This window comes from Stegostoma tigrinum, chromosome 2 (assembly GCF_030684315.1).
Source record: "Stegostoma tigrinum isolate sSteTig4 chromosome 2, sSteTig4.hap1, whole genome shotgun sequence".
Classification (NCBI taxonomy): domain Eukaryota; kingdom Metazoa; phylum Chordata; class Chondrichthyes; order Orectolobiformes; family Stegostomatidae; genus Stegostoma; species Stegostoma tigrinum.
In genome coordinates this window covers 66,062,471-66,090,150 of record NC_081355.1, presented here as the reverse complement: position 1 = coordinate 66,090,150, position 27,680 = coordinate 66,062,471, and the positions used below count along the sequence as shown (strand labels likewise).

The window sequence follows — 27,680 nt, the reverse complement described above, 5'->3', positions numbered from 1 at the left end:
TCCTGTTATGCATGAAAATATCTCTCTATCCTGAGGGTCCAACAAGTCTTTTGAACAAGTTCAACATCATCTGTTTACTCTTATACTCTATGACCCTATTAATAAAGCCAAAGTCACTTTATGGTTATATCTGTCCTGTCACCTTCAATGATCTGGGCACATACACACTCAGGATCTGCACCCCTTTTAGAATTGTCTTTTATATTGTCTTTTAATGTTCTTCAAACCAATGTGCATCACATCATTCTTCTCTGGATTGAAATCATCAGATGAATGTGAGCACGGTCTCTTTTTTGCAGTAGCAGTACCTGCTGTATTCTAGTTAATGTGGAAGTTACAGTCAGAGATTTTTTTCAGAAGGTTCTGGGTGCAGCAATAATTAGCCATCCGAAGCTCAAACATTCTGGCCACTTCTCGCGAAACCTCTGAGGGTTTCTTACAAGTGATTTTGGGTTACATCCAGAGTCTAGTTGATGAAGATTACAGAATCTGGGCTAATATTTACCATAACTGGAAATCCAGAACATGAGACCTGGGTCTCAGAATGAGGAATTTATTAGATAGAACTCAGAGGAGGAGATGTTTCTTCACACAGAGCTGTCAATGTTTATAATTCATTACCTCAGAGTTTAGAAATGTTCGATCATTGAATGTATTAGAGGAAGAAGTTGACAGGTTTTTGCTGTCTGGGATTAAGTTTCTGTTGTGCTCCTAGTTGACCAGCTGTTTAACAGTGTGAGAGTTTAGAAGGTGATGTAGTTAGCAAATAGTCACCAAAAACTTCATATTGTAGAAATTAGAGGGGAGCACAGAAAGCACTGGGATAATATAAAAAAGAAAATTGGGAAAGCAAAGAGAGGATAAAAATTGGCAGGTTAAATCAAGGAAAACACTCGATGTTTTATTTGTGTATTAAGAGCAAGAAGAAAACTAAGGAAAGGGTAGGCCCTATCAGAGATTAAACAGTAACTTATACATGGACACTGAAAATGTGGCCAGAATTCTTAACAAGTACCTTGTGTCTCTCTTCATGAAGAACAGGGATATAACAAACAAACATTGTAGTCAAAGAGAAAGGATGTGAAATATTTGGTAATGAGAAGGATAGTACTGGAGGGACTGACACCATTGAACGTGGATAAATCACTAGGCCTGGATGGATTATATCTCAGGCTATTAAAGGCAGTCAGGAAGAAAAAATGGTCTCTCTGAGGATCACTTTCCAATTCACATAAGATACAGATGAGGTACCGGGGAAATGGAGCTATACAAATGTTGTACCATTTTTTAAAATATGTAAGAGATGGGCCAAATTATCATAGGTTAATGGTCTGATCTTATTAAAGACTGAAAGAAATGCAGATGCTGTAAATCAGGGACAAAAACAAATTTGCTAGAAAAACTCAGCATCTGTGAAGGGAAAGCTGAGTTCTGAGGAAGGGTCACTAGACCTGAAACGTTAACTCTGTTTTTTTCCTTCACGGATGCTGTCAGACCTGCTGCGCTTTTCCAGCAATTTTGTTTTTGTGGTCTGACCTTAGTGGTGGGCAAATGTTTTGCTGGGCTTCAGCAAGGCCAGTATTTATTCTCCATCCTTGATTGACTACCATTGCTGTGGCTCTGGAGTCACATGTAGCCAGGCCAAGCAAAGATGACATATATCCTTCAACAGAAAGACATCATCAAACAAGATAGGTTTAACGACAATCAACTTGAGTTACATGGTCGCCAATAGGCCAGCTCTTTATTCCAGAGTTTCAATTAATTAAAATTTCACTTTCTACCATGGTAGAATTCAAACCCTAAACAGTAGCCTGGAGTTCTGGATTACTAATCCAGTGACAATACTACCCCCATGGGGAGAAATCAATTTTGAAAGGCAGGGTAGACAGTCATTTGGCAAAGCATGGACTAATCAGGGACAGTAAACATGGTTTTGTGAAGGGAAAATTATGTTTTACTAAATTGAAATTGTAATAGAAATGATTTATGAGGATAGTGCTGTGGATACAGTCAACAATTCTTCGAAAAAACTTTGACAAGGTTCCACATGGTGACCTGGTAAAAGGGCAAAAGGACATGAGGTAAAGGTCTACGTGGCAAGTTGGATTCCAAATTGTTTCTTGCCACTCAGCTAAAAGTTGTTGGATGTTTTTCTGAGTGGAAAGACAATTTTCTCTGGTGTTCCATAGGGCTCAGTGTTGGGTCCCTTCCTGTCAATTTGATATATCACTGGTTTAACTTTAGATGTGGGAGCCATGATTGGAAAATTTGCAGTTGACACAAAAATTGCTGATAAATAAAGAGCATGGCAATCGATTGCAGGATACCAGTGGCTATAAGAGTGGAAGTGAATTCAAAGAAATGTGGGGTGGTGCATTTGGGAAGCCAAACAAACCAAGAGAATATCCAAAAAAAAAGGCCAGAGGAAGTGAGACACTTTGAAGTACATGTTTATAAGTTCTTGAAGATGACAGGGTAGTGTAGGTAAGATGATAATGGTTCTCACCTTGACATGTTCTCCTTTAATTGTAGGGGATACCCAGCTCAAATCCTGAATCACTTTATTCAATTCCAATTGTTGTGCAAGTTGTTGGCTGTGTTTAGGGCTCTTGAGGTATAGCGGTAGTTCCTTGTCTCTGAGCCAGAAGTTCCCGGTTCATGGCCTATCTGTTGTAGAGGTGCATTGTGGTAAAAATGATCAAAAATATCTTTGAAATGCTTTCCTTTATCGGACAAAGTATACAATACAAAAGTAGGCATGTAATACTAGAACTGTACTAAATAATGGTTAGACCACAGCTGGAGGTTTCTGTACAGTTCTGATCACTGTATTACAGGAAGCATATAATCGCTCAAGAGAGTACATTGGAGATCAACAAAAATGTTGCCAAGGCTTGAAAATTGCTTGAAAAGCTATGAGAAAAGACTGGATAGCCTAAGAATGTTTTCCCATGAACAGAGGAGGCTGAGACATGACTTAATTGAGGTGCAAAAAAAAAGGACGAGATAACATAAACAGTAATGACCAATTTTCCCTGCAAAGAGGTCAATTTCCCGGGGACTCAGATTCAAAGTGATTAATGGAAGGACAACAAGGGATTTAGTAAAATATATTTCCAACTCGTGCCTGGAATTTACTACCCAGTTTGGAGTTTGAGGCAGAAACCCTCAACTCTTTTTAAATGTACTTGGATTTGCACCTGAAGTATTCTCACTATTTCGGCCAAGCTTTGGAAACTGGGGTTAAAATTAGCTAGTTATTTTAAGTTGTTTCTTTTCAGCCTGTGCTGTAGTGATTGGCTGAATGGTCTTTATCAGTGACACAAACGCTTTGACAGGAGCCACTCTATAGAGCATTAGACAATGAAAAGGAACCTGCAAAACAGATATTAGGAGAATTCATGAGGTGAATAGTTCAGTTTTGTTTTGTATAATTGGCAGATAAAGATGTTGCTATGTGAAGGTTTTTGAGGTGAATATTTATTACTGGATCTTGGCCAGTGAGATTGCTGTGAATGGGCAATGGATATGTAAGGCAAGCAATGGTGAATCCTTATCAGTCTGGACAAGTTTTGTTTCAGTAGAAGCAAAACCTTATAATAGATTCGATCAAAACCTGTCTAGATTAAATGAGCCGAGGATATCTCCCTGCTGTCTTCTCCTCTACCTCCCCCTTCTCTTTCTCTTCCCTTCATTCTGGTGTGGCCTCTACTTCCCAGCAGTTAATAATCTCACATTTAGAATAGCTAGGTTCTGGAGAATGGAGAAAACCACCGCAACATGGAATCCTCCCAGCTGTGCATGGTAGTGCTCCCTGCTAAAGTAAAGGCAGTAAGAACTGTTGTTCCACAGGCTGATTCTCCACTCTATATAATGATCCATGGCTCTCAGATTAACTCTACTTTGCTGATGTGCTGGAAGGTGGAAAGGGGGTCGTTTGCAGTTACATACACAAGAGGTGGCCCTTGTCCCTAAGCAGCCAGCTTCTGATTCATCTCATAGCACATGTTGGCACAAGGTGAAGGCATTCTGGCTACTGCACTCACCAAATCGATGGTTGTGTAAAAACAGAGCTACACCTTTAGGGAATGGAAGTTATGTTGCCAAAGCTGCTTCTTATTGACTTGAGATAAAAAGATGTAGAGCTGGATGAGCACAGCAGGCCAAGCATCATCAGAGGAGCAGGAAAGCTGACGTTTCAGGCTTAGATCCTTCTTCAGAAAGTTTTTTTTTCCGAAGAACCGTCTAGGCACGAAATGTCAGCTTTCCTGCTTCTCTGATGATGCTTGGCCTGCTGTGTTCATCCAGCTGTACACCTTTTTATGTCAGATTCTCCAGCATCAGCAGTTCCCACTATCTCTTCCTATTGACATGGTTAGGGGTGAGAAGGGCTGCTGCTAAGTCATATGGTTGTAGTTAATGATACCTTTGGACTGTGGGGTATCCTACTCTCCTGGTGAAGACACGTGCCTTTTCATTCTTTTTGTCCCTCTGGAGAAAAAAGTTTAATAGATCCCCCTGCCTGGAGCAAATGGTTTCCATCATTTTCCAGATGCTGCGGTGATCAGAGCACTGGGATATATCTGCAGACACCAACTGGAAAAAGGCAGACCTATTGAGGGCGCTGGTGACCTTTATGACCACAGACAGAATCATCCTCATCCTGTGGTGAGGCTCAAAATTGGATTACGGGAACAGGCACATTTCACTCACCCACCTGCTTTTTGGTTCACGTCAGGCGCTACTCTTGGGTCAGATCTGGATTTGAAAAGTGTTCTTCAAAACCCATTGGATGGTCATACCTTTTGTATTGAACTCTCCTCTTCTATCTTCCTCAAAGGGCTTCCCTATTTATTTCCTCCATCCCATGGTCATGCTTTTGTTGAAAACCAGGGAACAGTGAAACACATGCCTCAGGTTTTCATCTGCTTTCCAATGGCCGACAACTCCTCCCAAAAACCCAGCAGAGTGCTTCCACAAACTCAGTCTGAGCTGAGCCAAAAACAACAGAAACAGAACTTGCTGGAAAAGCTCAGCAGGTCTAGCAGCATCTGTAAAAAAAAAATCACAGTTCACTTTTTGGATCTGGAGACACTTCCTCAGAAGTAACAAAATGTTAACTCTGATTTTTTTCTTCACAGATGCGGCCAGACCTGCTGAGCTTTTCCAGCAACTTCTGTTTTTGTTCCCGATTTACAACATCTGTAGTTCTTTCCGTTTTTACTAAGCTGAGCCAAGTCAGAATTACCTCACCTGCGACATGTGAAAGTCCCTTTAAATAGCAGTATCTGAGAGCACAGCATGCAGCAAACTGCAGACTTGCTCTTTGGACCTGCATGCTCCAAATTTCACATCCTGGCATTGTACCACCCAGTCGGCATCTTGACATCAGGGTAACATCGATTCACAACTTCCCAGTGAGTGTGTGTTGCATTACCTCTTCCTTATGAAATGTTGTCCAGGCCGGGGTAATGCAGGTGGCAGTACAGCACATCGCATCCTAACAACTCTGGGCCTCTGTATCCTGCTTGGAATGAATTTCTTAAATTACTTTGACACAAAAAAAAGGGTAGTTTGATATTTTTTAAGCCGAATGTTAGCTTTTACATACAGGGTCAGGTTGACTCTTTCACTGGCACACTTCCATCCCTGTAGCTGACTCACATAATGTCACTGTGTACTTATCAGCCACTTGCAAGTACAAAGGAGTCAGAGATTATTGACAAGATTGCAAAGGCTTGGGTAGTTCTTCCCTTGTTTGTTTTTACAAAAGCTGATGCTTTATTCAAAGAGCTCAAATGTGGTCAACTGAAATATAGAATGAAATGAGATACAGACTACTATTTAGCCTGAAAATATAAATTTTGGAAAACTTCTGGTTGAAGCATGTTGTAGAATTATGGTTAGCATGCAGCATTACCATCATCTGTTCCTAAATTTTAGGCTTTTTCAAAAGCCTGCAACATTTCTTAAGTGGCACCTGAGAACAAATGTCATTAATAGAGGAGAAGAGAGGAACAGTGGAGTTTTCATTCTGAGGTAGATGCGGATTCTGAAGAGGAATTGTTAGGAAAATGAAGGTTTCAAATGATATAACAAGGTGCAGAGCTGGATGAACACAGTAGGTCTAACACCATCAGAGGAGCAGGAAGGCTGACATTTCGGGCCGAGACTCTTCCTCAGAATGATATGTTGGTTTCTCAATACATTCTCAGCTCCCAGCAAATTTAATAGTGGCAAGATTTCAGGGTTACTAAAACTGACATGAAGACAGCAAGATCAGTTGAGAGTTCATTGTGGAGTTGATACACGTTCACTCAAGATTATGTCCATGGACAGGAAGCAGAACCACACTTGGGAGTCAACGAAGCAGGAGCCATTTTTGAAGCTCCAGAAATAGTGGAATAAGTAGAGAGGAGCTTGTGTATTTGTACATTAGGGCCATTACATGAACTGAGCACACAATGGGGCAAAGCAGGACAGCACAGGAAAAATGGTCTGTGCAACTGTTGGTAAAGTGAGGCTGTCTCAAGACATTGGGCTCAGCTTACTGAGGTAGTGCTGCAGGGTGATAAGGAACAGTAGTGTTGGAAACACATGGTGCAGAGGGTCACAGAATGGATGCTAAAGGAGCAGAGATGACAAAAAAGCACGAACACCATAGACCTCGCCAAGTGTGTTGCTCCGCCCGACCCATGCACATGGAAGCAAAAATAGCGTTAAACTTCTTTGCCTCTAAGTCATTTAGAGATAGTATAGGACATGGTATGTATTTTTCAATCAGTCACCCAGACAGGGAGCATTAGAGTGCATTGAACTCCAGACTAATGTCGTCTCTTGGAGTTGGGCCAGAAGATCATGGACTTTCCATGCATGGCAAGATACTGTCAGGAGTAGGGCATGAGTGGCTACACTCATGGTATGGCAGCACCATCACAGCAGTCTACTTCTTTAAATTATTTAACTTGCTAAACTCACAATTGATGACTGAGCACATGCATTTCCTGAATGCCTGTCAGTTGCCAAATTGCATTTTGTCCAGCCTTCAAACAGCTTCAGGAGCTATAAGAACATAGAACATAGAACAGTACAGCACAGAACAGGCCCTTCAGCCCACAATGTTGTGCCGACCATTGATCCTCATGTATGCACCCTCAAATTTCTGTGACCATATACATGTCCAGCAGTCTCTTAAATGACCCCAATGACCTTGCTTCCACAACTGCTGCTGGCAACGCATTCCATGCTCTCACAACTCTCTGCGTAAAGAACCTGCCTCTGACATCCCCTCGATACTTTCCACCAACCAGCTTAAAACTATGACCCCTCGTGCTAGCCATTTCTGCCCTGGGAAATAGTCTCTGGCTATCAACTCTATCTATGCCTCTCATTATCTTGTATACCTCAATTAGGTCCCCTCTCCTCCTCCTTTTCTCCAATGAAAAGAGACCGAGCTCAGTCAACCTCTCTTCATAAGATAAGCCCTCCAGTCCAGGCAGCATCCTGGTAAACCTCCTCTGAACCCTCTCCAAAGCATCTACATCTTTCCTATAATAGGGCGCCCAGAACTGGACGCAGTATTCCAAGTGCGGTCTCACCAAAGTTTTATAGAGCTGCAACAAGACCTCACGACTCTTAAACTCAATCCCCCTGTTAATGAAAGCCAAAACACCATATGCTTTCTTAACAACCCTGTCCACTTGGGTGGCCATTTTAAGGGATCTATGTATCTGCACACCAAGATCCCTCTGTTCCTCCACGCTGCCAAGAATCCTATCCTTAATCCTGTACTCAGCTTTCAAATTCGACCTTCCAAAATGCATCACCTCGCATTTATCCAGGTTGAACTCCATCTGCCACCTCTCAGCCCATCTCTGCATCCTGTCAATGTCCCGCTGCAGCCTACAACAGCCCTCTACACTGTCAACGACACCTCCGACCTTTGTGTCGTCTGCAAACTTGCTGACCCATCCTTCAATTCCCTCGTCCAAGTCATTAATAAAAATTACAAACAGTAGAGGCCCAAGGACAGAGCCCTGTGGAACCCCACTCACCACTGACTTCCAGGCAGAATATTTTCCTTCTACTACCACTCGCTGTCTTCTGTTGGCCAGCCAATTCTGTATCCAAGCAGCTAAGTTCCCCTGTATCCCATTCCTCCTGACCTTCTGAATGAGCCTACCATGGGGAACCTTATCAAATGCCTTACTGAAATCCATATACACCACATCCACAGCTCGACCCTCATCAACCTTTCTAGTCACATCCTCAAAAAACTCGATAAGGTTTGTAAGGCATGACCTACCCCTCACAAAGCCGTGTTGACTGTATTTGATCAAGCCATGCTCTTCCAGATGGTCATAAATCTTATCCCTCAGAATCCTTTCTAACACCTTGCAGACGACAGACGTGAGACTTACCGGTCTATAATTGCCGGGGATTTCCCTATTTCCTTTCTTCAAGAGAGGAATTACATTTGCCTCTCTCCAGTCCTCAGGTACGACTCCAGTGGAGAGCGAGGATGCAAAGATCTTCGCAAGTGGCGAAGCAATTGCATTTCTCGCTTCCCAAAGCAGCCGAGGACAAATCTGATCCGGGCCTAGCGACTTGTCAATCTTAATGTTTGACAAAATTTTCAGCACATCAGCTTCCTCTATCTCTATCCATTCCAGCATGCACACCTGCTCTTCAAAGGTTTCATTCACTACAAAGTTCGTTTCTTTCGTAAAGACAGAAGCAAAAAACTCATTTAGGGCTTCCCCTACCTCCTCAGGCTCCACACACAAGTTTCCTATGCTATCCCTGATCGGCCCTACTCTTTCTTTGACCATTCTCTTATTCCTCACGTAAGTGTAAAATGCCTTTGTGTTTTCCCGGATTCCTTCTGCCAAGCCTTTCTCGTGCCCCCTCCTGGCTCTCCTCAGACCATTTTTGAGCTCCTTCCTTGTCTGCATGTAATCCTCTCTAGCTGAACTTGACCCTAGCTTCCTCCACCTTATGTAAGCTACCTTCTTCCTTTTCACTAGACGCTCCACCGCTCTCGTCATCCAAGGTTCCTTAATCTTACCCCTTCTTGCCTGTCTCAGAGGGACATATTTACTCATCACTCCCAACAACTGTTCCTTCAACCGTCTCCACATGTCTATAGTTCCCTTACCATGGAACAACTGCTCCCAGTCCATGCTTCCTAACTCATGTCTAATCGCATCATAGTTTCCTCTTCCCCAATTAAATATCCTCCCATTCTGCCTAATCCTCTCCTTCTCCATAGCTATGTAGAATGTGAGGCAGTTATGGTCACTATCACCAAAATGCTCTCCCACCACAAGATTTGATACCTGCCCCGGCTCGTTTCCGAGCACCAAGTCTAGAATGGCCTCTCCCCTCGTCGGCCTGTCAACGTACTGCGTTAGGAAACCCTCCTGAACACACCTTACAAAAACAGCTCCATTCAAATCTTCTGCTCGAAGGAGGTTCCAATCAATATTAGGAAAGTTATATAAGATAACAAAGTGTGGAGCTGGATGAACACAGCAGGCCAAGCAGCATCTCAGCAGCTCAAAAGCTGACGTTTCGGGCCTAGACCCTTCATCAGAGAGGGGGATGGGAAGAGGGTTCTGAAATAAACAGGGAGAGAGGGGGAGGCGGACCGAAGATGGACAGAGGAGAAGATAGGTGGAGAGGAGAGTATGTTTGGGGAGGTGGGGAGGGGATAGGTCAGTCTGGGGAGGACAGACAGGTCAAGGAGGTGGGATGAGGTTAGTAGGTTGGAAATGGAGGTGCAGCTTGAGGTGGAAGGGGGGTACAGGTGAGAGGAAGAACAGGTCAGGGAGGCGGGGACAAGCAGGACTGGTTTTGGGATGCAGTGGGGGGAGTGCACGAGCTGGGCTGGTTTTGGGATGCAGTGGGAGAGGGGGAGATTTTGAAGCTTGTGAAGTCCACATTGATATCATTGGGTTGCAGGGATCCGAAGCAGAATATGAGTTGCTGTTTCTGCAACCTTCGGGTGGCATCATTGTGGCACTGCAGGAGGCCCATGACGGGCATGTCGTCTAAGGAATGGGAGGAGGAGTTAAAATGGTTCGCGACTGGGAGGTGCAGTTGTTTATTGCAAACCGAGCGGAGGTGTTCTGCAAAGCGGTCCCCAAGCCTCCACTTGGTTTCCCCAATATAGAGGAAGACATACCAGGTACAATGGATACAGTATACTACATTGGCAGATGTGCAGGTGAACATCTGCTTAATATGGAAAGTCATCTTGGGGCCTGGGATGGGGGTGAGGGAAGAGGTGCGGGGATAGGTGAAACACTTCCTGCAGTTGCAGGGGATGGTGCCGGGTGTGGTGGGGTTGGAGGGGAGTGTGGAGCGGACAAGGGAATCGTGGAGAGAATGGTCTCTCCAGAAGGCAGACAAGGGTGAGGTGGGAAAAATGTCTTGGGTGGTGGGTTCAGATTGTAGATGGCGGAAGTGTCGTAGGATGATGCATTGTATCCGGAGGTTGGTGGGGTGGTATGTGAGGATGAGGGGGATTCTCTTTGGGTGGTTATTGCGGGGGCAGGGTGTGAGGGATGTGTTGCGGGAAATGCGGGAGACGCGGTCAAGGGCATTCTCGACCACTGCGGGGTCCTTGAAAAACGCGGCCATCTGGGATGTGTGGGAGTGGAATGCCTCATCCTGGGGGCAGATGCAGCGGAAGCGAAGGAATTGGGAATAGGGGATGGAATTTTTGCAGGGGTGTGGGTGGGAGGAGGTGTATTCTAGGTAGCTGTGGGAGTCGATGGGCTTGAAATGGACATCAGGCAACTTAGCTTATCTCAGGCAACCAGCTAGAAACTGATGTCCATTTCAAGGCTACTCTCCCAAAACAAGAAATTCCTCCAGGTTGCCACTTGCCTACAACAGCACGTGGAGGGAGGAATTTGGAAATCATGGGGCTGCCCTACCCCAGATCATTGTCATGCTGCTATTCTGCTGTACCCTGGCCTCTCGCATCAGTTAGGATGTCAAAGTTCACGATTACAGCTTGTTCAGATCAGGTTCACCACAGCTGCTGTCTGCCTCCCTCTGTGTCTGTTCGCAATAATGGGCCAGCGAATGCACCAGCCCATCTCTTTGAAATACCAGCAAATGTCTAGGAGTGGTATTAAGCAGAGTTGGCACCAAGAAATAAACTCAACATCAGAATCCCAACTCTGGAATGAAAATTCAATCCCAAAAATCTGAAAACTACACATTAAATTCAAAGTGTTGGAAATGTAAAACAGGATTAGTGTTACAAATACAGGTCAATGTTTTGAAGTCCTTTATCCATATTTTTGGTATTTAGACATGATTAGAACCTATGCATGTGGATTGTTGAACAGCGGATCATCTTCTTTCCTTTCAGCTTGAAGTTCCAGGTTCAATTCCAACCGGAGGATTTGTTGACCAAGGAAGGTGCATTCACAATGTGGTCACACAGATTGAGTATGAGTTCCCAAATCCTTCCATTATTTGCCAACAACTCATGCTTAGAATAGGAGAGATTCCTGGTCAGATGCAAGTAAATTTGCAGCTTTTATTATCACTATTCATAACTTTAGTCTGCAACATGCACGTGAAAAATTTATGTTACAACAGCAACTTGGAGGACTTGTTTGACTCATTTGGCTGGACAACCGATGTGAACCAGATTGGTGTCTACAGCAAGGGATTGACTGCTCATTCTGGCTGGGCTGGCTTTGAAATCTGCTTCCTTTTCCTACCATCACTGAGGTTGAAGGCCAATGGGTCAGACACGTCCATTGGTAGAAAACTGACTAAGAAGCAGAATAGATCTTTACATTTTCTTTTTTACTCACAATAAATAACTGATTTACTTTGGATGAGAGACTTCTCATAGCACCTCATTTGGATCAAAAAGGAAGTATTAGCCAGAGAATTGGAAATTTTGGGTGAGCTAATTATCCATTGATGACTGCATTGGGTATGTGGCCTGATGCTCCCCTCAAATTCTGCCCAAAAAGCCAGGAAAAGCTTAAGGCTGTGTACCTCAATAAATCTTTTACATCTTATAGTATCCCTGTTGCAAAATGCAGGGGGAAACAGACAAATTGTGAATTGTGCATGTCCTGTTCAAGGTCCTTGCCCCTCTTTTTATCAATTCCTCTCCTCCTCTAAAACTCCAGATCCAACTTGGCATGGCACAGAGTGAGGACTGGCCAGTTTCCAGTCTTTCCTGCCAATAAACAACAATGAGGCATTGTGCCTCTTTGGTGCTCACAGCTAATCTGTGGTATTAAAATGAAGTTCAGAGCCAAATTTAGCTTGAAGCCTCAGCCTGGAATGGAGAGTGAGTATTCTGCTTACTTGATTTGCAACGTCGCACCTCTTCCACTTTGAACACTAGTGAAAATATTAACGAATTGAGCAATAGTAAATTAAAAAGCATACACACACACACTTGACAGCAGATATTGTAAAAGTTACACACTGCCACCTGATTATTTTCCATCCATTAATTCTAACTCGTGTTCCCAGTATGCATCACAAACATAGAAGTGAATGTTTGTCCCATTGTTTCTGATTGTTCTCAAAGGCATTCAAAATCATGCCTCACTTTTTTATTCTCTGTTAAGGATAGATAGGTAGTAGGTTCTCAAATACCTTCTTCTGAGAAGTGGTGAACTTTTACACACTCTGAAACCACAGCCAAGATTTAAACTTACTTCATGATTACAAACACCGTATTCTTATGGAGTATTCTCATTTAAGGTTTTAACAAAGATCTGTAGCTCGGGTTGTAAGTGAGGTTGTTGACTTGTTCGCCGAGCTGGCTTCCTTTCATTCAGACATTTCGTCACCATGTTAGGTGACATCATCAGTGGGGCCTCTAATGAAGCAATGTTGTTCTACTCCACTTGGAATTTAAACTGGCCAGTCCATTATGGTGAGTGGTGTCATTTCTGGTTTTGTTCTGTATGCATTTGTATATGAGCTCCAATTCTATATGTTTGTTGACCCATAATGTACAACCCATAACGCAATCAACAAACATATTCAATTGGACCCCATATACAAACCCATACAGAACAGAACCGGAAATGACACTATTCACCATAACAGACCCGACAGTATAAATTCCAAATGAGTAGAACAACATCGCTTCATTGGAGGCCTCACTGATGATGTTACCCAGCATGGCGACAAAACGTCAGAACAAAAACAAGCCAGCTCAGCGGGCAAGTCAACAACCTCAGTATTCTCATTTTTCCCACTGCCCACTCCCCGTTATTTAAAAGGAGCAGACACTAGTTCAGGACAGAAACAATAACTGAGAGCAATGTCATGGATTCAACTCTCGCACCAGTAACCAGCAAAATGGGTTAAGGTAAAATTGATTTCTGGCTCTACATCCTGGCTAAATTTTCATTTCCGTTGAAGCCAATGAAAGGAAAAAAAAATCATCATTCAAATATTAAGAAAAATGATTAATTCACTGTCACTTGATATAAAGATAAGCTGTAACAGTTTATTAACCTCACCGAGAGTTTATTTACATCAATATAACTCAACCTTGGATAATAAATTACGATTAACCTAAAGCAGAAGTGCACCAACCTTGGAGAAACTCTCTCAACATTGCAATGAATCAAGCAATCGCAGTATGAACACCAGTAAGTTTTATCATCTTCAGCTAACCTTTCCCAATCTTACCCACAGTTTACTAACTCAAGATACACTATACCCAACTTCAAGAACATTTACCAAACTCATCCAAAACAACAAGACAAATAAAATATATGAATATATATGAACAATGATGGTAAATGCACACATACAGTGGAATTAAATACTGCCCACTGGAGAAGGCTGACAGTGTTCTGTGATTCTACGAGGGGGTGGGAAAGGCGCCTTCCTAGTTGGAGATCAATTGAGACACTTAAATGCCCATTGAAAGCCAGCTAAGGGCCAAATCCTTCTAACAATGGTTTGTAACCAGTGAAAGGAGGTGGCGGGGTGTGGTGGTGGGGTGTTGTCCCATTATAAACCAGCTGCCTGCTTGGGCCTGACATGGATTGGGAGGGAGGAGACCTGATATAACACACAGTTGTCCATGGATAGCCTCCCAGCAGTAGGCTTCAACCTGCTGCAACACATCATTTCCCCAACCCCGCTGCCTTCAGCAGTGACCCCACTTCTCTCCACTGCAACCTGCGTGCTTGCTAGTTCAAAACAGACGTACTTCCAGCAGGGCTTTGTCATACTGTTGAGATTGAGGAGCATCCATTCCTCTGGCTGACTGGCAGTTCTTGAAAGTCAGGTACCTGCCCTTGAAGGGGTAGAAGCCCTCATGCCAGACAGTTAATTGCTTGTCGATCAAAGATTTGTGACTGGTTTACCCTTCTGACTGGCCTTCTGGCCTGCCATCAGTGTCAGTATTATCATCATTAAATTCAGACAGGAAATACCAATTAAGGGGAAGTATTTAATTCTATCCCTCCATGACAGAACATCAATTTTGTTGCTAAGCAACAAATCTATTAAGTAATTGACAGAAAAATAATAATTAATATCTATATTTAAAAATATAAAAATATACCTGGCTTTCTATAACGTCTGTCACACAAGAAGGGATCTCTGAAGGGAAGATATTGAGAACCCAAAATTACATCTATTTTTTCCTAAGCCCAATCTTAGGACCTTGGAACAATTTAAATGTTTTCTGTTCATACTAGCACATAAATTATATTTAAACAGACACTGAGCATATGTACTAGATCACAGTTTTATCTCCTGTCCTTCAAAGTCAAGTAATTTCCCTGTTTGACTACAGGAGTTACTCCTCTAATATTCATAACAATACATCTCATAACTCATTGCTGTGCTGTAAGAAACTGAGCTACAGACTTAACTGAAATATCTTAATGCATTTTTAACATAATGATTACTTTCAGTGTTGTGCCATTCTCTTAGAGTTACTTACAGTCCTACAGCCTGTGATTGCAGGAATGGCAAATTTCATCTCTGAAGCTAAAAGAAACTTTCCTGATTTGTATGTGTTCAGCTAAAGGTGACAGTCCAAAAGTTGTTGTCAATGTTTAACTTTTATTTCAGGTATTGAAGTCCCAGCAGAGTATGCTTTTAAAAATTACTGAACTGAAGATAACTTAATCTTTTATATTACAAACATTGCTTCAAAAATCTGAAAAATTATACCTTTGTGAATTACATGACAAAATGTGTATATTTGTTACTGAATAACCTCTCCAGCCTTGAAAGCTTATTTTAGTGTTGAAAGTCACATCTTTTCAATATTATTTTTGCAAAGTCCCAAAAACTTTTAAAATTCTTTTTATGTTTGCCTATTAAGAAAATTTAAGACTGACATTTATATGGTGTCACAAAGGATCATCACATCTTGAAGCACTTTACACCTAATTATTTTGAACTGTAACGACTGCTGTAACGTTGAGTACTATCTACAACTTTGCAGCCACCTCTCTCCAAAGGCCACCACTGAAAGGGAAATCTAACAGCGCCAGCTCAGCCTTTTACAAAGTACGGTAGTGAATTTTTGACAAGAAAGACCTCTGCAAGTAAACAAAAGCTGAAGTTTACACGGCATTTGACATCAGCCCACTCTCTTATTGCAGTGAATATATGTCAGAAACATATCAGAGTGCTAGAGTGCTTCCATCAGCAATGCCTCCACAGTATTCTGAAAATTCAATGGGAGTATAGTTGAACAAATATTAGTGTCCTTTTTAAAGCCAGCTCTACAATCATTCAGACAAAACGCCCGAAAAATCAACTTTGATGGACTGAGCATTGCTTTGTAGCCTGCTGTACCAGGTACAGTTTCAGCAACTTGTCGTTTACTTATTTGTCAAACTGCACCATACTTGAAGCCCAAATGCAGCAATGGCGAAGGGGTATGGTAGCAGAGAAGGAAGTAAATGAAGCAAATCTTGCACTCTGAATCCCACTACATCATAGGACCTCCTGTCCCACATGTTCAAAGATCTGTGGGAAAATGCTGCAGATGCTGGAGAAAGTCGGCAGATTTAGCAAAATCAGGGAGAAACAGAAACTAGTCTCGTTCAGAAGACAACCCAAAACACACTCAAAATGTTATCTCTGTTTCTGACTCCACAGACGCTGCCAAACATGCTGAGATTGTCCAGTTTCCTCTGTTTATTTACAACCTGCTTGGCCATGTGCTATGGATAGTGTGGCCCCATGGCTGCTGTGTTATAATGCTACTGATGAGGTGCAATGCAGAATTGTCAACACTTGTCCAGACATACGCTGGCCTTTTAAAGATGGTGTGGGTACAAGGGGTGCCAGTTTGGGATGGATGTCCCTTGAGTGGTCGGTTGCTGTGGGAAGACTGCATGGTGAGAACGGGCGGACATTGGATGTGAGTGAGTAATCAATTAGGTGAGTTTGGTAAGATAGTGCAAGAGAACCCGATAGGCCTCACAATGCAATACCCTCCAAAAATCCTGATGCAACTCAGACTTGACCAAATCAAAAACATAGATCAGTCCTCAGTGTTTACATTCTGCAACAAAGCACCCAATTACAGGCTTATGTGATTTCTTGTAAGTCATGCTCAACACATGCCTCTGAACCTTGGTGATGAGCAGTGCTGATTGGAAACCTGTAAGTCTCCTAACTTGCAATCTCCCTCCAAGTACTAACCACTGTTGCACAGTAACCGGCACGCTTGGAAAAAAAAGTACCTTCCCCTGATTTACTTCTTTGTTGCAAATGAAAACTCATTGCAAATCTCAGTAATCAAAGCATCCAAGTCCCAAAACACATCTGTAACTGGAAAAAACAGAGTAAGTTGCTTTTTAATACAGATTTGTTTGGTTGAAAGGAATTTTCCAGACAGCTCCCTGGAAAACTGGAGTTGTAGGTCCAAAAACTAAACGGGTTGGAAACTCTCTGCATTTATTCTAGGCAATTATGTTCCCCCTCCTTATCTGAAACAGTGATTCATGTTGCAGTACAGCCTAACTGCCAACCACTCAGTGCTACATTGCCCAAATGACAGCCTGTCATATGTCAACTTGTATCGTAAAGTGCAGCTTTTAAAATTTATTTGTTCTGGAGTCAAGCTTTGCAAAATTGGAGCTCACATTGGAAATTCAGAAGCAGAGGTTGATGCACCTGATTCACAGTCTGTGCAACCACATTACAGTTGAACTAAGTGGTTTAAAGTGAATGGCAAGTATAACATGAGATTTTTTTCACACAAGTGTCTCGGCTCTGGATTGAACTGCCTTGGAAGTATGATGAAGCAAGTTCAATTAAGTTATGTGAGAGCACATTAAACGGTTATTTGAACAGAAACAATGTGTAAGATCGTGGGAGAAGTTGGGAGATTGATGGGAGTTATCATGCTCAGTTGGACAGCTGGTGCAGACCCAATGGGCCAAATGGCCTCTTTCTGCCCTGTAACAGTTTTATGGTTCTGTGAAGAGAGTGACAATTGACCAGTGCACAAACTGATCATATTACCCCCTGTACTATGATTCGCAATTGCATGATCCATTCATATAAAACTCTACACCAGAACACTAAACGGCCAAAATTACCTAAGTGTCAATAGAGAACTTGATCAGGTTTCATTATCAATTCTACTGATCATCCACATGGGGACAATTTTGACTTTGCAAGTTGGTGTAAATGGGTGATTTTGATTCAGCTATTCATTACAACTTCCTCAATTTTTATTTAATTGGCATCAGGACAGTTTAGCAGGTGGTTGAACTGCCATTAACCATGTGACACCAGCACCCAAAGTCAAGATTACTCTACTGCCTTTTCATAATGTAATTTGTAGGAAGAAAGTGAGTAAATGAGGAACACTTTTATTTCTCCCTCTCCCAAGCCATTATACTCTGTCCTCTTTATTGATATCAACTCATACAGCACAATTCAAGGATATAAAGAAAAATAAAATCTTGTACTTAAATGATACATTTTATGGCCACCAGATGTTCCAATGCACTTTCCAACTCTTTTGCAATGCAGAAAATGTGCCAGCTAATACTGTGCAGAGTAGGCTCACAAAAACACACCAGGCAGAACCTGATAGTGATCTGAGCAATGTGGCCCAACTCACCTAGTTAATTTTCAGCCTCCTACTTTTATTAAAAGTACTACACAAACTGGGCACAGAGTGAAGTTGACATGGAAATCAGAGCAGGTATCTTGTAGCTTCAGTTTGCTGCAGGCTGTGAAGTGCCTCTGTGTTACCTATGACCAAAAAGCATCTTTGGGCATGATCCACGGGTACCAACCTTGTCCATGGAGATTGCCATCTCGACTTTGCCAATTCAAAACCATCAGGGTACCTCCTTGACGTGTTGCCTGAAAGCACAGACTTGCATTGCAGAGGCACAGGCCACTAATAATTAAAGGCTACAGCAAAGACACTTCGCATAGACAGTGAGGGAAGATGTTGCAGACAATAATGAATGGCAGATGATAAGTCCTGGTAGAAGGTGAGTGCTTTTCCAGAGATAGAGTGAGTGAGAGATAGTAGAGAGAAGAGTGTGGCATCTAATGTCATGCAGTGGAGAAGATAATTGATGTTCTTTGTACGTTGCTGGGTATTGCACTGGTGACAAACCTGAACAAGGCTGCCAGGGTTTGGTTGTGTAGCCTCCTCTGCTGTTCCTCTGAGAAGCGGGTTCCAATCCTTTCCACCACCACTACCTCCACTAAGGCCCTCAGGTCCCTACCTGAGAATCTTGCTGCCACCTTCTTCTCCAAGATGCTCACAACTCCATCCTTGACTGAGCAGGAGAGCTTCAGAATACAAACGCTTATCTGAAGATGTCGGTTTTTTTTGGTGGATATCCAGAGAGTGGTGAATGGTAAGTTGGAGCTGGAATTGGATGTGAGGAATGCTATTGGGTGAGGATAGATATTGAATGAGGACAGCGTGTAATGATAAGGTGAGAAAACGCGCTAGGCCTTATAATGAAAAACCCTACAAAAATCCTGACACAACTGGGACATATTGGAAAAAAAAAGTAAGATTCAGCCAAATGTGATAATCACCAGATAATCCATTTTTTACGATGTGGAATGAAGGAAAAATATTGGTTTACTTAGAGTAGGCAGTAGTCTTCATCCGTGGGTGGTGCATGCCTGCAGATTTATTTGGAAGTCTGTCTGAATTTAAAGGCTTCTGCCCATTGCTAGTTAGATACTAGGGCCTCAAACCGATTGCCACTAAAGTGGTTACTTAAAGGCCTCAATTGGTTTCGATGTGGGAAGACCATCCTGGGCCAACCTGCCTCAGATGTAATCAAGGTGGCTCAGGAAAGCAATGAGGTTTCCACCTCACAGCGTCTCACTCAATTAATTGAGCCCCTTACCTTGCAACCCACCTTCAAAGATGGAATAAAGTGCAGGCCTAGGAAAGAAGACTTCATAGCAAGGTTGGTAAATGGGGATAAAAACGATAACCTCTCGGCATTGAGTGGTGGGAAACTACATGGGACTATGCTACCTCCAAGCAATATCAACTCAATGCACAGCATTAGTTTACATTTGTGTGTTGACGACATCTAAAAGTACCTCACTCAACTCCTCCACTGTTGCTCCCTGTTCCACAGCCGACAAGACAAGACAGAGTTTCTTCCAAATAAATATAAAGAATACTGAAGTCATTGACATTGGTGCCCAATCTAAACTCTGTTCCCTGGCTGCCATCTCCATCCCTTCCCCTGGGAAATGTCTGAGGATAAATCAGACTGCTTACAATCCTGATGTCACAGCTAACCACAAAATGTTAAAACCACTAAGACCACTGTACTTCCATCTTTGGAACATTGCCTGAATTTGTTCCTGTCCCGGTTCATGTTACTGAAACTGTTGCTGCCTTTATTTGCTCTGGACATGTTTATTGCATCAGAGTCCTAGCAGGTCCTCCATATCCAACTATTGACAGTGCCTTTACTTATACCAAGTCCAGTTCATCATTAGCCCTCTGCCTCCACATATATGTTGGCTCCTAGTCAAGCATTATTCAAATTTCTCCAGGGTCTTATTCCTCCATGTTTTTGTAACTTTCTCCAGTCCTATAATTCTTCGAGTTATCTGCAGTCCTCCAATTCTGCTTTCCTGCATGCAATTCATTTTAATTGCATAATGGCCGTGGCTTCAGTGCAAACATCCTCAGCTCCTAAAATCTCTCTCTTAACTCTTCTGTCTCTTTATCTCTTTGCTCATTTTGCTTGCTCATTAAACGCACCACTTTGACAAGATTTCAGTCACCTGCTGACATATATGTGGTTCAGTGTCAATGCTGGTTCGATTAATGTGAAGTGTTTTGGAACCTCTTATGCTGTAAATCATTAAGTACAAAATATTTGTTAACCTTTAGTCACATGGGTTTTTTCTACATCTTCTCCAATGAGACCATAACACATAGGAGCAGAAGAAGGGCATTCAGCCCACACTCTGCCATTCAATGAAATTGTGGCTGATCTGATAATCTTTAATTCCACATTCTTAATTTATCTTCATAAACACTGACTCCCTTCCTAATTCAAAAGTTCTTTTCCAGTCTTTAACATGCTTAGAAACCCATCCTCTACAGCCTCTGCAGTAAGGAATTCCAGACTCACTAACTTTAGGGAAATTTCTCCCCACGTCAGTTTTCAATGGACAACCTCACACTCTGTAATAATAACCTCTGGTCTTAACTCGCACACAAGTTGAAACAACTTCTCTGCATCTACCCCATCAAGCCCGCTAAGAATTTTTTGTTTCAGTAAGGTCTCTCCTTATTTTTCTGAACTCCAATGAGAACAAGCCAAATTTAGTTAAAATGTTTTTTCATTAGAATATCTCTCCACACTTGAATCAACTCAGTCAACCTTCTTTGAACTTCCTCCAATACCAGTATATCTTCTCTTAGATAGGGGCACCAAAACATTTACATTATTCCAGGTGTAGTCTAACTAGGCCTTGTATAGCTTTAGTAAATTTTTATTTTCATAGCCAGCCTTTTGAAATAAAGGCCCACATTTAATTTGCCTCCCTAATACCATCTGAACTTGGAAGCAAGTTTTTGTGATTCATGCATTAGGACCCCAAATCCTTCTGTGCAGCAGCTTTCTGCTGTCTTTCCTAATTGAAATAATATCCATGGCTTCCAGTGTTCCTGCCAAAGTGCATAAACAATAACGTCCATGATTTCTTTAAGTCCCCCTTTTTCTTCGACTAGTCTATTGATGTTTTTTGTTTGTTTTCATTGCAGAAGGCATAGAGAATTTCTTCAACTTCTTTGCCATTTCATTTTTTAGTGATTATTTTTTAAATAAAGATCAATGGCAGCAATATTCAATGTAGCTGCTCCTTTGATTTTTGTATGTTTATGGATCCTTTTCCTTTGTTTCTGTTTTCTTGGTAGTTTTCTCTCATATTCCAATTTGTCCTCTTCACTATTTCATCTACATTCTTCACTGATTTCTAGAAAATGTTCCCAACCTTGTAACCTATCACTAAACTTTGCAGCATTAGGCATCTTTGCTTTCAATTTAACTTCCTTCATCAGCCACAGATACTGAACCCTCTTCATAGAATTTTTTTTAATAGTATATACTTTTTTTGAGAGTTATGAGCTACCCCCTTAATTGTTTACCATAGTTTTTCTACATATTACCTTTTAACCTATTTCTAAGTCCAAATTATCTCACTTTATCTTCCGGTCTATTTGTCTTTCTATTTAAATTTGAGGCACTCATTTCAAACCCAAATTTCTCTTCTTCAAACTAAATATGAAATTTTCTCACCTTATGATCAGTCTTACCTAAAGGATCCTTTAATAGGAAGTAATGTATAAGCCCTGTCTCATTACACATTATCAGATCTAAAATAACTTGCTCTCTAGTTGATTGTCGAGTGGAATTAGCAGTACTCACATGCAATCAAACAATGTTTTGAGAATTTTGTAGCTAGTTTTAGTGCTAAGCAGTTGTACAAAACCCAGCCTTACAGTTACAGAATGCTACAAAGCACATGGGTCTTTCACAATTTACAAGAAAATACTTCGTATTTTATACCCATATCCGCATGTCAGGTTAGTCTGAGAAACATTTTCAGGGATTTACGAATGTGTTGTCGTAAGTACAGTACAAAGGTATGTTCTCAGCTGCCCTTTTCGGACCTTTTCCTAGTTCAGCAACCAACACTCCACTGTGGAAGAATTCATCTTTTTCGTTTGATAACCCACCACCAAATTACCAATCATGCCCACCAGGACAATGCAACAATAATAAAAATGAAAAAGGGGGAAAACAAGGGAATGGGCTAAACTAAACTGGAATTGGTAAGGGAGAAATGCACTTGAACCCCTGTACTGCCCACCTCTCTCTGAGACACCAGCTTCTAGATATTTTTCTAATCAACCTGTTCAGATGTATAATATCACACCTCTGCTGCAGGGGGGCACTGGAACCTGGGATTCTTGGTTCAAAAGTTATGGATGCTACCAGCATGCCAGCTCCTAAATACAAAGATCCAACTAACATCACTCATTTTCAATCAACTCTGGAGTGGCCTTTTTTGATACTGAAAGGATCCTGCATTTCTAATTCTGACAACTTCTATTTGTTGGTACAAAGAGCAATGCACTACATTTATGAGTATGAAATGTTTGTGCATAAAATGTTGATATAACTTATTTATTAGATAACATGTTTAATGAAAATAAAGTAAAACTTCACGGCAAAAATGTTTTATTTCATGTAGGAATTATTTTTTTAATATCTGGAGAATAAAATGTAGAATGGCTCTCCAGCAGCCACAGGTGCACCATATGCATCTTACATTCAAACAATCTAATGTGCAGCTTTATCATTAAGTAAAATTATAAATAGTCTAAAAGCATACTTGTGGACACTTTCCAATGAACTCATCCTGCATGGCTGCCATCCATTCCTCTTTCTGAAACATTAAAGCAGTCACTGCAATGTTACTACATCACCCCTCAAAGTTATCTCTGATCAATAACAGAACCAAAGAACTCACCGCATTAAAATTGGGGAATAAGCTGACCGCAGCGGCAGAGTCCAGAGGGAATGGAAGAAATGGTTTAACATCCAAGGCCGGCTGCATAGCTGGGACTGGCGGCCTCATTAAGGCAGGAAGTGCATTGCTTTGGCATGTGCCGCCTGTAGAGGAGAGACAAAAATGTCAACATTTGTTTTCGCATGCTCTTGTGTTGTTATTTTTGCATTCTGCACCAGACTAAAGACAACAGCCAAAACTGGGGAAAAAAAAATAAGCTTCAGGAACTGTTTCAACCACCCACTTCAAAAAATACACCACAGCAACTTCACTGCAGTTATCACCGGCACCAGGGAATGAATAATAGCACAGACAGATGTCCATTGCAGATTAATCTATGGACTGGCAGAAAATAAAATATTTTGGATGGTTGTGCTCAGAGGAGTGTAATTCATTCAAGGTATACTGACAAGCTGATCTCTGCTGATAAAGCTACACAAGCTGCTCACTACCCTGGGGTGAGCTCAAAACTGAAAATGGGCGCAATTCCAAGTCTCTGATCATCCAATTGAAATGAGTTTTTTACATTCTGTGGGAAAAATATGCTAATGAGCAAAAAATCACAGTGCATACTTATGAACAACAGTGTGTTTACATACCACTGCAAATGTGTAAATTTGTTTGCTTCTTGCCACAAGGCACAGTACTACGCTTTGTCAGCTGCCAAGAATGTAAAATGGTTCAGACCTAAATATCACTGCGGCTTCAATTATTTTCCAAATTACAGTTCTTTTAATATTAATTGAAAAGTAACTGAATCGAAGGATTGATGTTAAGAAAAAAACAACTGAGTTACAATCATTCACGTCTGGGATGTATGCATTGGACTGTGGAAAAAAATAGGGCTGGTACCGCTCCAAAAGATGTTAAAAATCGAAATGTGATTGGAATTTTTGATACCACAGAACATGGCTCACAAGTGAGAAACAATTTGGCCAGCTGACTTTACTTTCCTTTTTTACATCATTTTTGTAATGTAGTTTGGGAGAAATAGAACACAATGTTTATTTTGGAGGCATAACTACATTCAGGATCACTACAATTACTGTTTTAATTCAAACTTGTATTTGACAAAGCAGATTTATGCATATCATGTCATTCACAGAGAATCGATTTGATTTTTGTGGAAGCAAAATGGATAGAAAGATTTTTTTTAAGAAGTAGTGATGTAACAAATGGACTGCTTGTTCTAAATATAAAAAACAGTTTGGATATGATGTAAAGCTAAGATTCTTCTGCCCAGCAACCTGCCTTAACTTCAGAACCCCTGCTACACCAGATTCACATTTCCATTTCCCACACCACACATCCTTGTGGCGTCTCTCATTAAAGCTGCCAACTAAATGTCCACTAGTGTTGAATTATGGTCAGTTTCATACTGTGTATTTATGTCTCCAGGCAATTGTATTGAGGCTGCCCAATGTTATTTAACTGAGAAAGCTTCCAGCTGGCACCAGAAACAAACTCGATCCAAGTCTGAACTGGATTGAAATCATGATGCCAGAGGTTAAAAAATGAGTATTCTTACCTCTTGTGTCATTTACCTCCCTATTGAAATAACACTGCAATGTTTAATTGTTGGTAACACTTCAAAGATTACACTTCCTCTTACGAATATGAAGTTTTTACTCAATGAAATCATCTGGAATATCAGCTGCATCTTCTGATGTTTTCACATCAATCTCAACATTGTACAAATTTGACATGCAGCTGACAGAAGAGGTGAAACGGCATGCCAAGGTGAGTCACCTTCTGATTTTTCTTTTCCAGGACTGTTTCTCAGATCAGTGAAGGACAGGCCAAATGCATTCTTGACCTGACCATAGTGAGTTTTTTTTGTGGCCAAGAGACTCAACATGACAGTTTTCCATCAAAATGTTTTTTTATCCAAGTAAACAGAAAAGGCATGCTCTGCAATTGTTTTGTCTTTATAGACTTTCTTAGTAGGGAATACTGCAGTTGAAAATTACTTGTGCCAAGAGCCAAATGAGCAATTTCCTTTTCAATGTTCTGGCAATGTGCACAAAATAGCAAATTGTTTTCCTACTCCTCCAGCATATGTTCTTTCTGGTCATTTGTCAAAGCTTTGCTTATAACTTCTATGAATCTCTATTCTTTTGTTCCTTTATGTTACATTGCAAGTTCTCTTAAAAGCAACAGGTTTCTTTCACTGAACACAGCAGGCCAAGCAGTATCAGAGGAGCAGGAAAGCTGACGTTTTGGGTCTAAACCCCTCTTCAGTAAAGACTCTAGACCCGAAACATCAGCTTTCCTGCTCCTCTGATGCTGCTTGGTCTGCTGTGTTCATCCAGCTCTACACCTTGTTATCTCAGATTCTCTAGCATCAGTGGTTCCTACTATCTTAGTAACAAGATTTCTCTGACTCACTTTTCATTTCCAACATTAACTTCAGAAAAGAACATGATTATAAAAAGATAGTTGAAAATGAAGTGAGAAGAACTTCTATTAACAATGATGTAAACTGACTGCACTTCAATGCACAAAGTGTCCTCAATAAAAAAACAAGAGGAAACTAGGCAATTAGATATTACAAGGAACCAGAGATACTCAGAATTATTAAAACCAAATTATAACCTTGGGATTTGCTCATTTGATCAGGGAAGAAGGCAGAGAAGACAATAGGTAGTAACATGTACAACTAACAAAGGCACTCAACTTCATCTTAGTGCAGTCTCACACTCATTCCTTACAATGAACTTCCACAAATATTATCATTTTATCCTCTCTACATAATCTATTTCTAACATGCCTATCTGTACCTCTTTCCATTCCTGCTCAAGTATATAATTGAGAGACTTGGGGGTGACCCTCCAGTCATTGCCATTCTGACCACTGCAGAGGAGAAAGCAGAATGAACTTGGGGAGCAGAATGGTGGAGAACATGTCCTTTATAGGTGAAAAGATATGGATCTCCCAGACACATGCTTACAAAATTAAATATCTCATAGCTATGTGACACACAACACTTACTCCTGTTGACCTGATGCTATCCCAATCTCTGGAAAATGATTGGATCCCTTCTCCTTGTCAATTCCAAATCATGTTGTTATCTCCCATAAGCGCATCAACTGTTACGCATGAACTGCAACAGCAAGAAGGCCAAGAAATTCTCAGATGAGATCTGACATTCTGTCTGAACACCACGAAATGTCTCATGCGCATCTTTCAGAGATCACAACCTCGTGAGAAGGCCAAGGTGGGCAACTCAAGGTAGGAAACACATCAAATCGGGGCAGAAGCAGTTTTTCGAAACAGAGACACAGTAGAGGGTCTCTGACACCTGGGCACAAATGCCAAGTGTCATGGGCGATTATTTACAGGAAAATTCTAGAGCAGTAGAAAAACACATGGGAACAAAAATAAAGTTGCTGGAAAAGCTCAGCAGGTCTGGCAGCATCTGTGGAGAAGAAAACAGAGTTAACGTTTGGGGTCCGGTGACCCTTCCTCAGAACTGAGAAACCCCAGTTCTGAGGACGGGTCACCGGACCCCAAACGTTACCTCTGTTTTCTTCTCCACAGATGCTGCCAGAGCTGCTGAGCTTTTCCAGCAACTATTTTTTTCCTGATTTGCAGCATCCGCAGTTCTTTTAGTTTTTTAAAAACACACAGGATTGTTCAGCCTCTCCAAAGACATTGTGCACTATTACTAGCCTGAGTTCCACAGTGAATCAGTCATTTGTGTTGCTGTTCACTCTATGGGTGGTATAACCATTTGCAATGGGTATCTGACATGGCAGGTAACAGAAAGTTTGTTAAATCTGATCAATGGTCTACAAATACAGTTTCCCGATACTTACTCCAATCATCTGGGATAGAGAATTCCAAAGATTCACAAGCCTCTAAGTAAGGGATTTCTCTGCAATGCTTGATACCCTTATCTTGAGACTGTGTCCCCACATTCCAGAAGCCTCAGTCAGTGGAAAAAAATCCTCTGTGTCTTTTGGTCAAGCCCCTTCAGAAACAAGGTTTTAAGCCTTTTAAAGAAATTTTGTTTTTCTTATTAAAAGTTAATAGGATCATACTTCCCCACAACATATTCCATTTGCCATTTTATTGCCCACTTACTTGCTTACTCATACGTCTTCGTAGTCTCTATATTTTCCTCACAGTTTACATTCCCACCTCACTTTGCAATGGAAGAAACTAAATTGACTGCATTTGTGACCAGTAACACCACGAGGTGAATTAATGCAGCCTCTTGCACAAAAGTGGAGCAACACTTGGAGATTACCTACCAAATTGCTAATTCTTTTCTCATACTGCTGGCTCTTCTTTTTATAAGAAACAAATAATAAAACATAGTTCTGTCAAAATCAGTTTAGAGCCATACCAATAGTGGTTATAATTATCGTCTTAGGACCAAATAGTCTCAGCACACAATTATGGTCCATCATTTGGATGGTCAAAACAATCTAGTCAGATAACTTGATGGGACAAAATTGGCTACTAGCTTTTATTTTGATTTAGACGCACAAATTTTATGTTGCATTAAATATATACTTGGAGTAATAATGTGAATAACTGAAATGTTTGAAGAGTTTTCCAAAGAGTTGCTTGTTCCAAAGACTTCCTTG

The 27,680-nt window shown here is 41.3% G+C and overlaps 1 protein-coding gene across 10 annotated transcripts in view; it reads right to left on the bottom strand.

Annotated features, from left to right (window-relative positions):
* The window catches only part of LOC125463177 (zinc finger protein 385D-like), an 850,093-nt gene that overhangs the window by 299,613 nt on the left and 522,800 nt on the right, over nt 1–27,680 (bottom strand). For all 10 annotated transcript variants that reach the window (XM_059654439.1, XM_059654442.1, XM_048554065.2 and 7 more), the window contains one exon: nt 23,047–23,189. In XM_059654439.1, the coding sequence (XP_059510422.1) occupies nt 23,047–23,189 (143 nt within the window). The remainder of the gene's footprint in view (nt 1–23,046; nt 23,190–27,680) is intronic.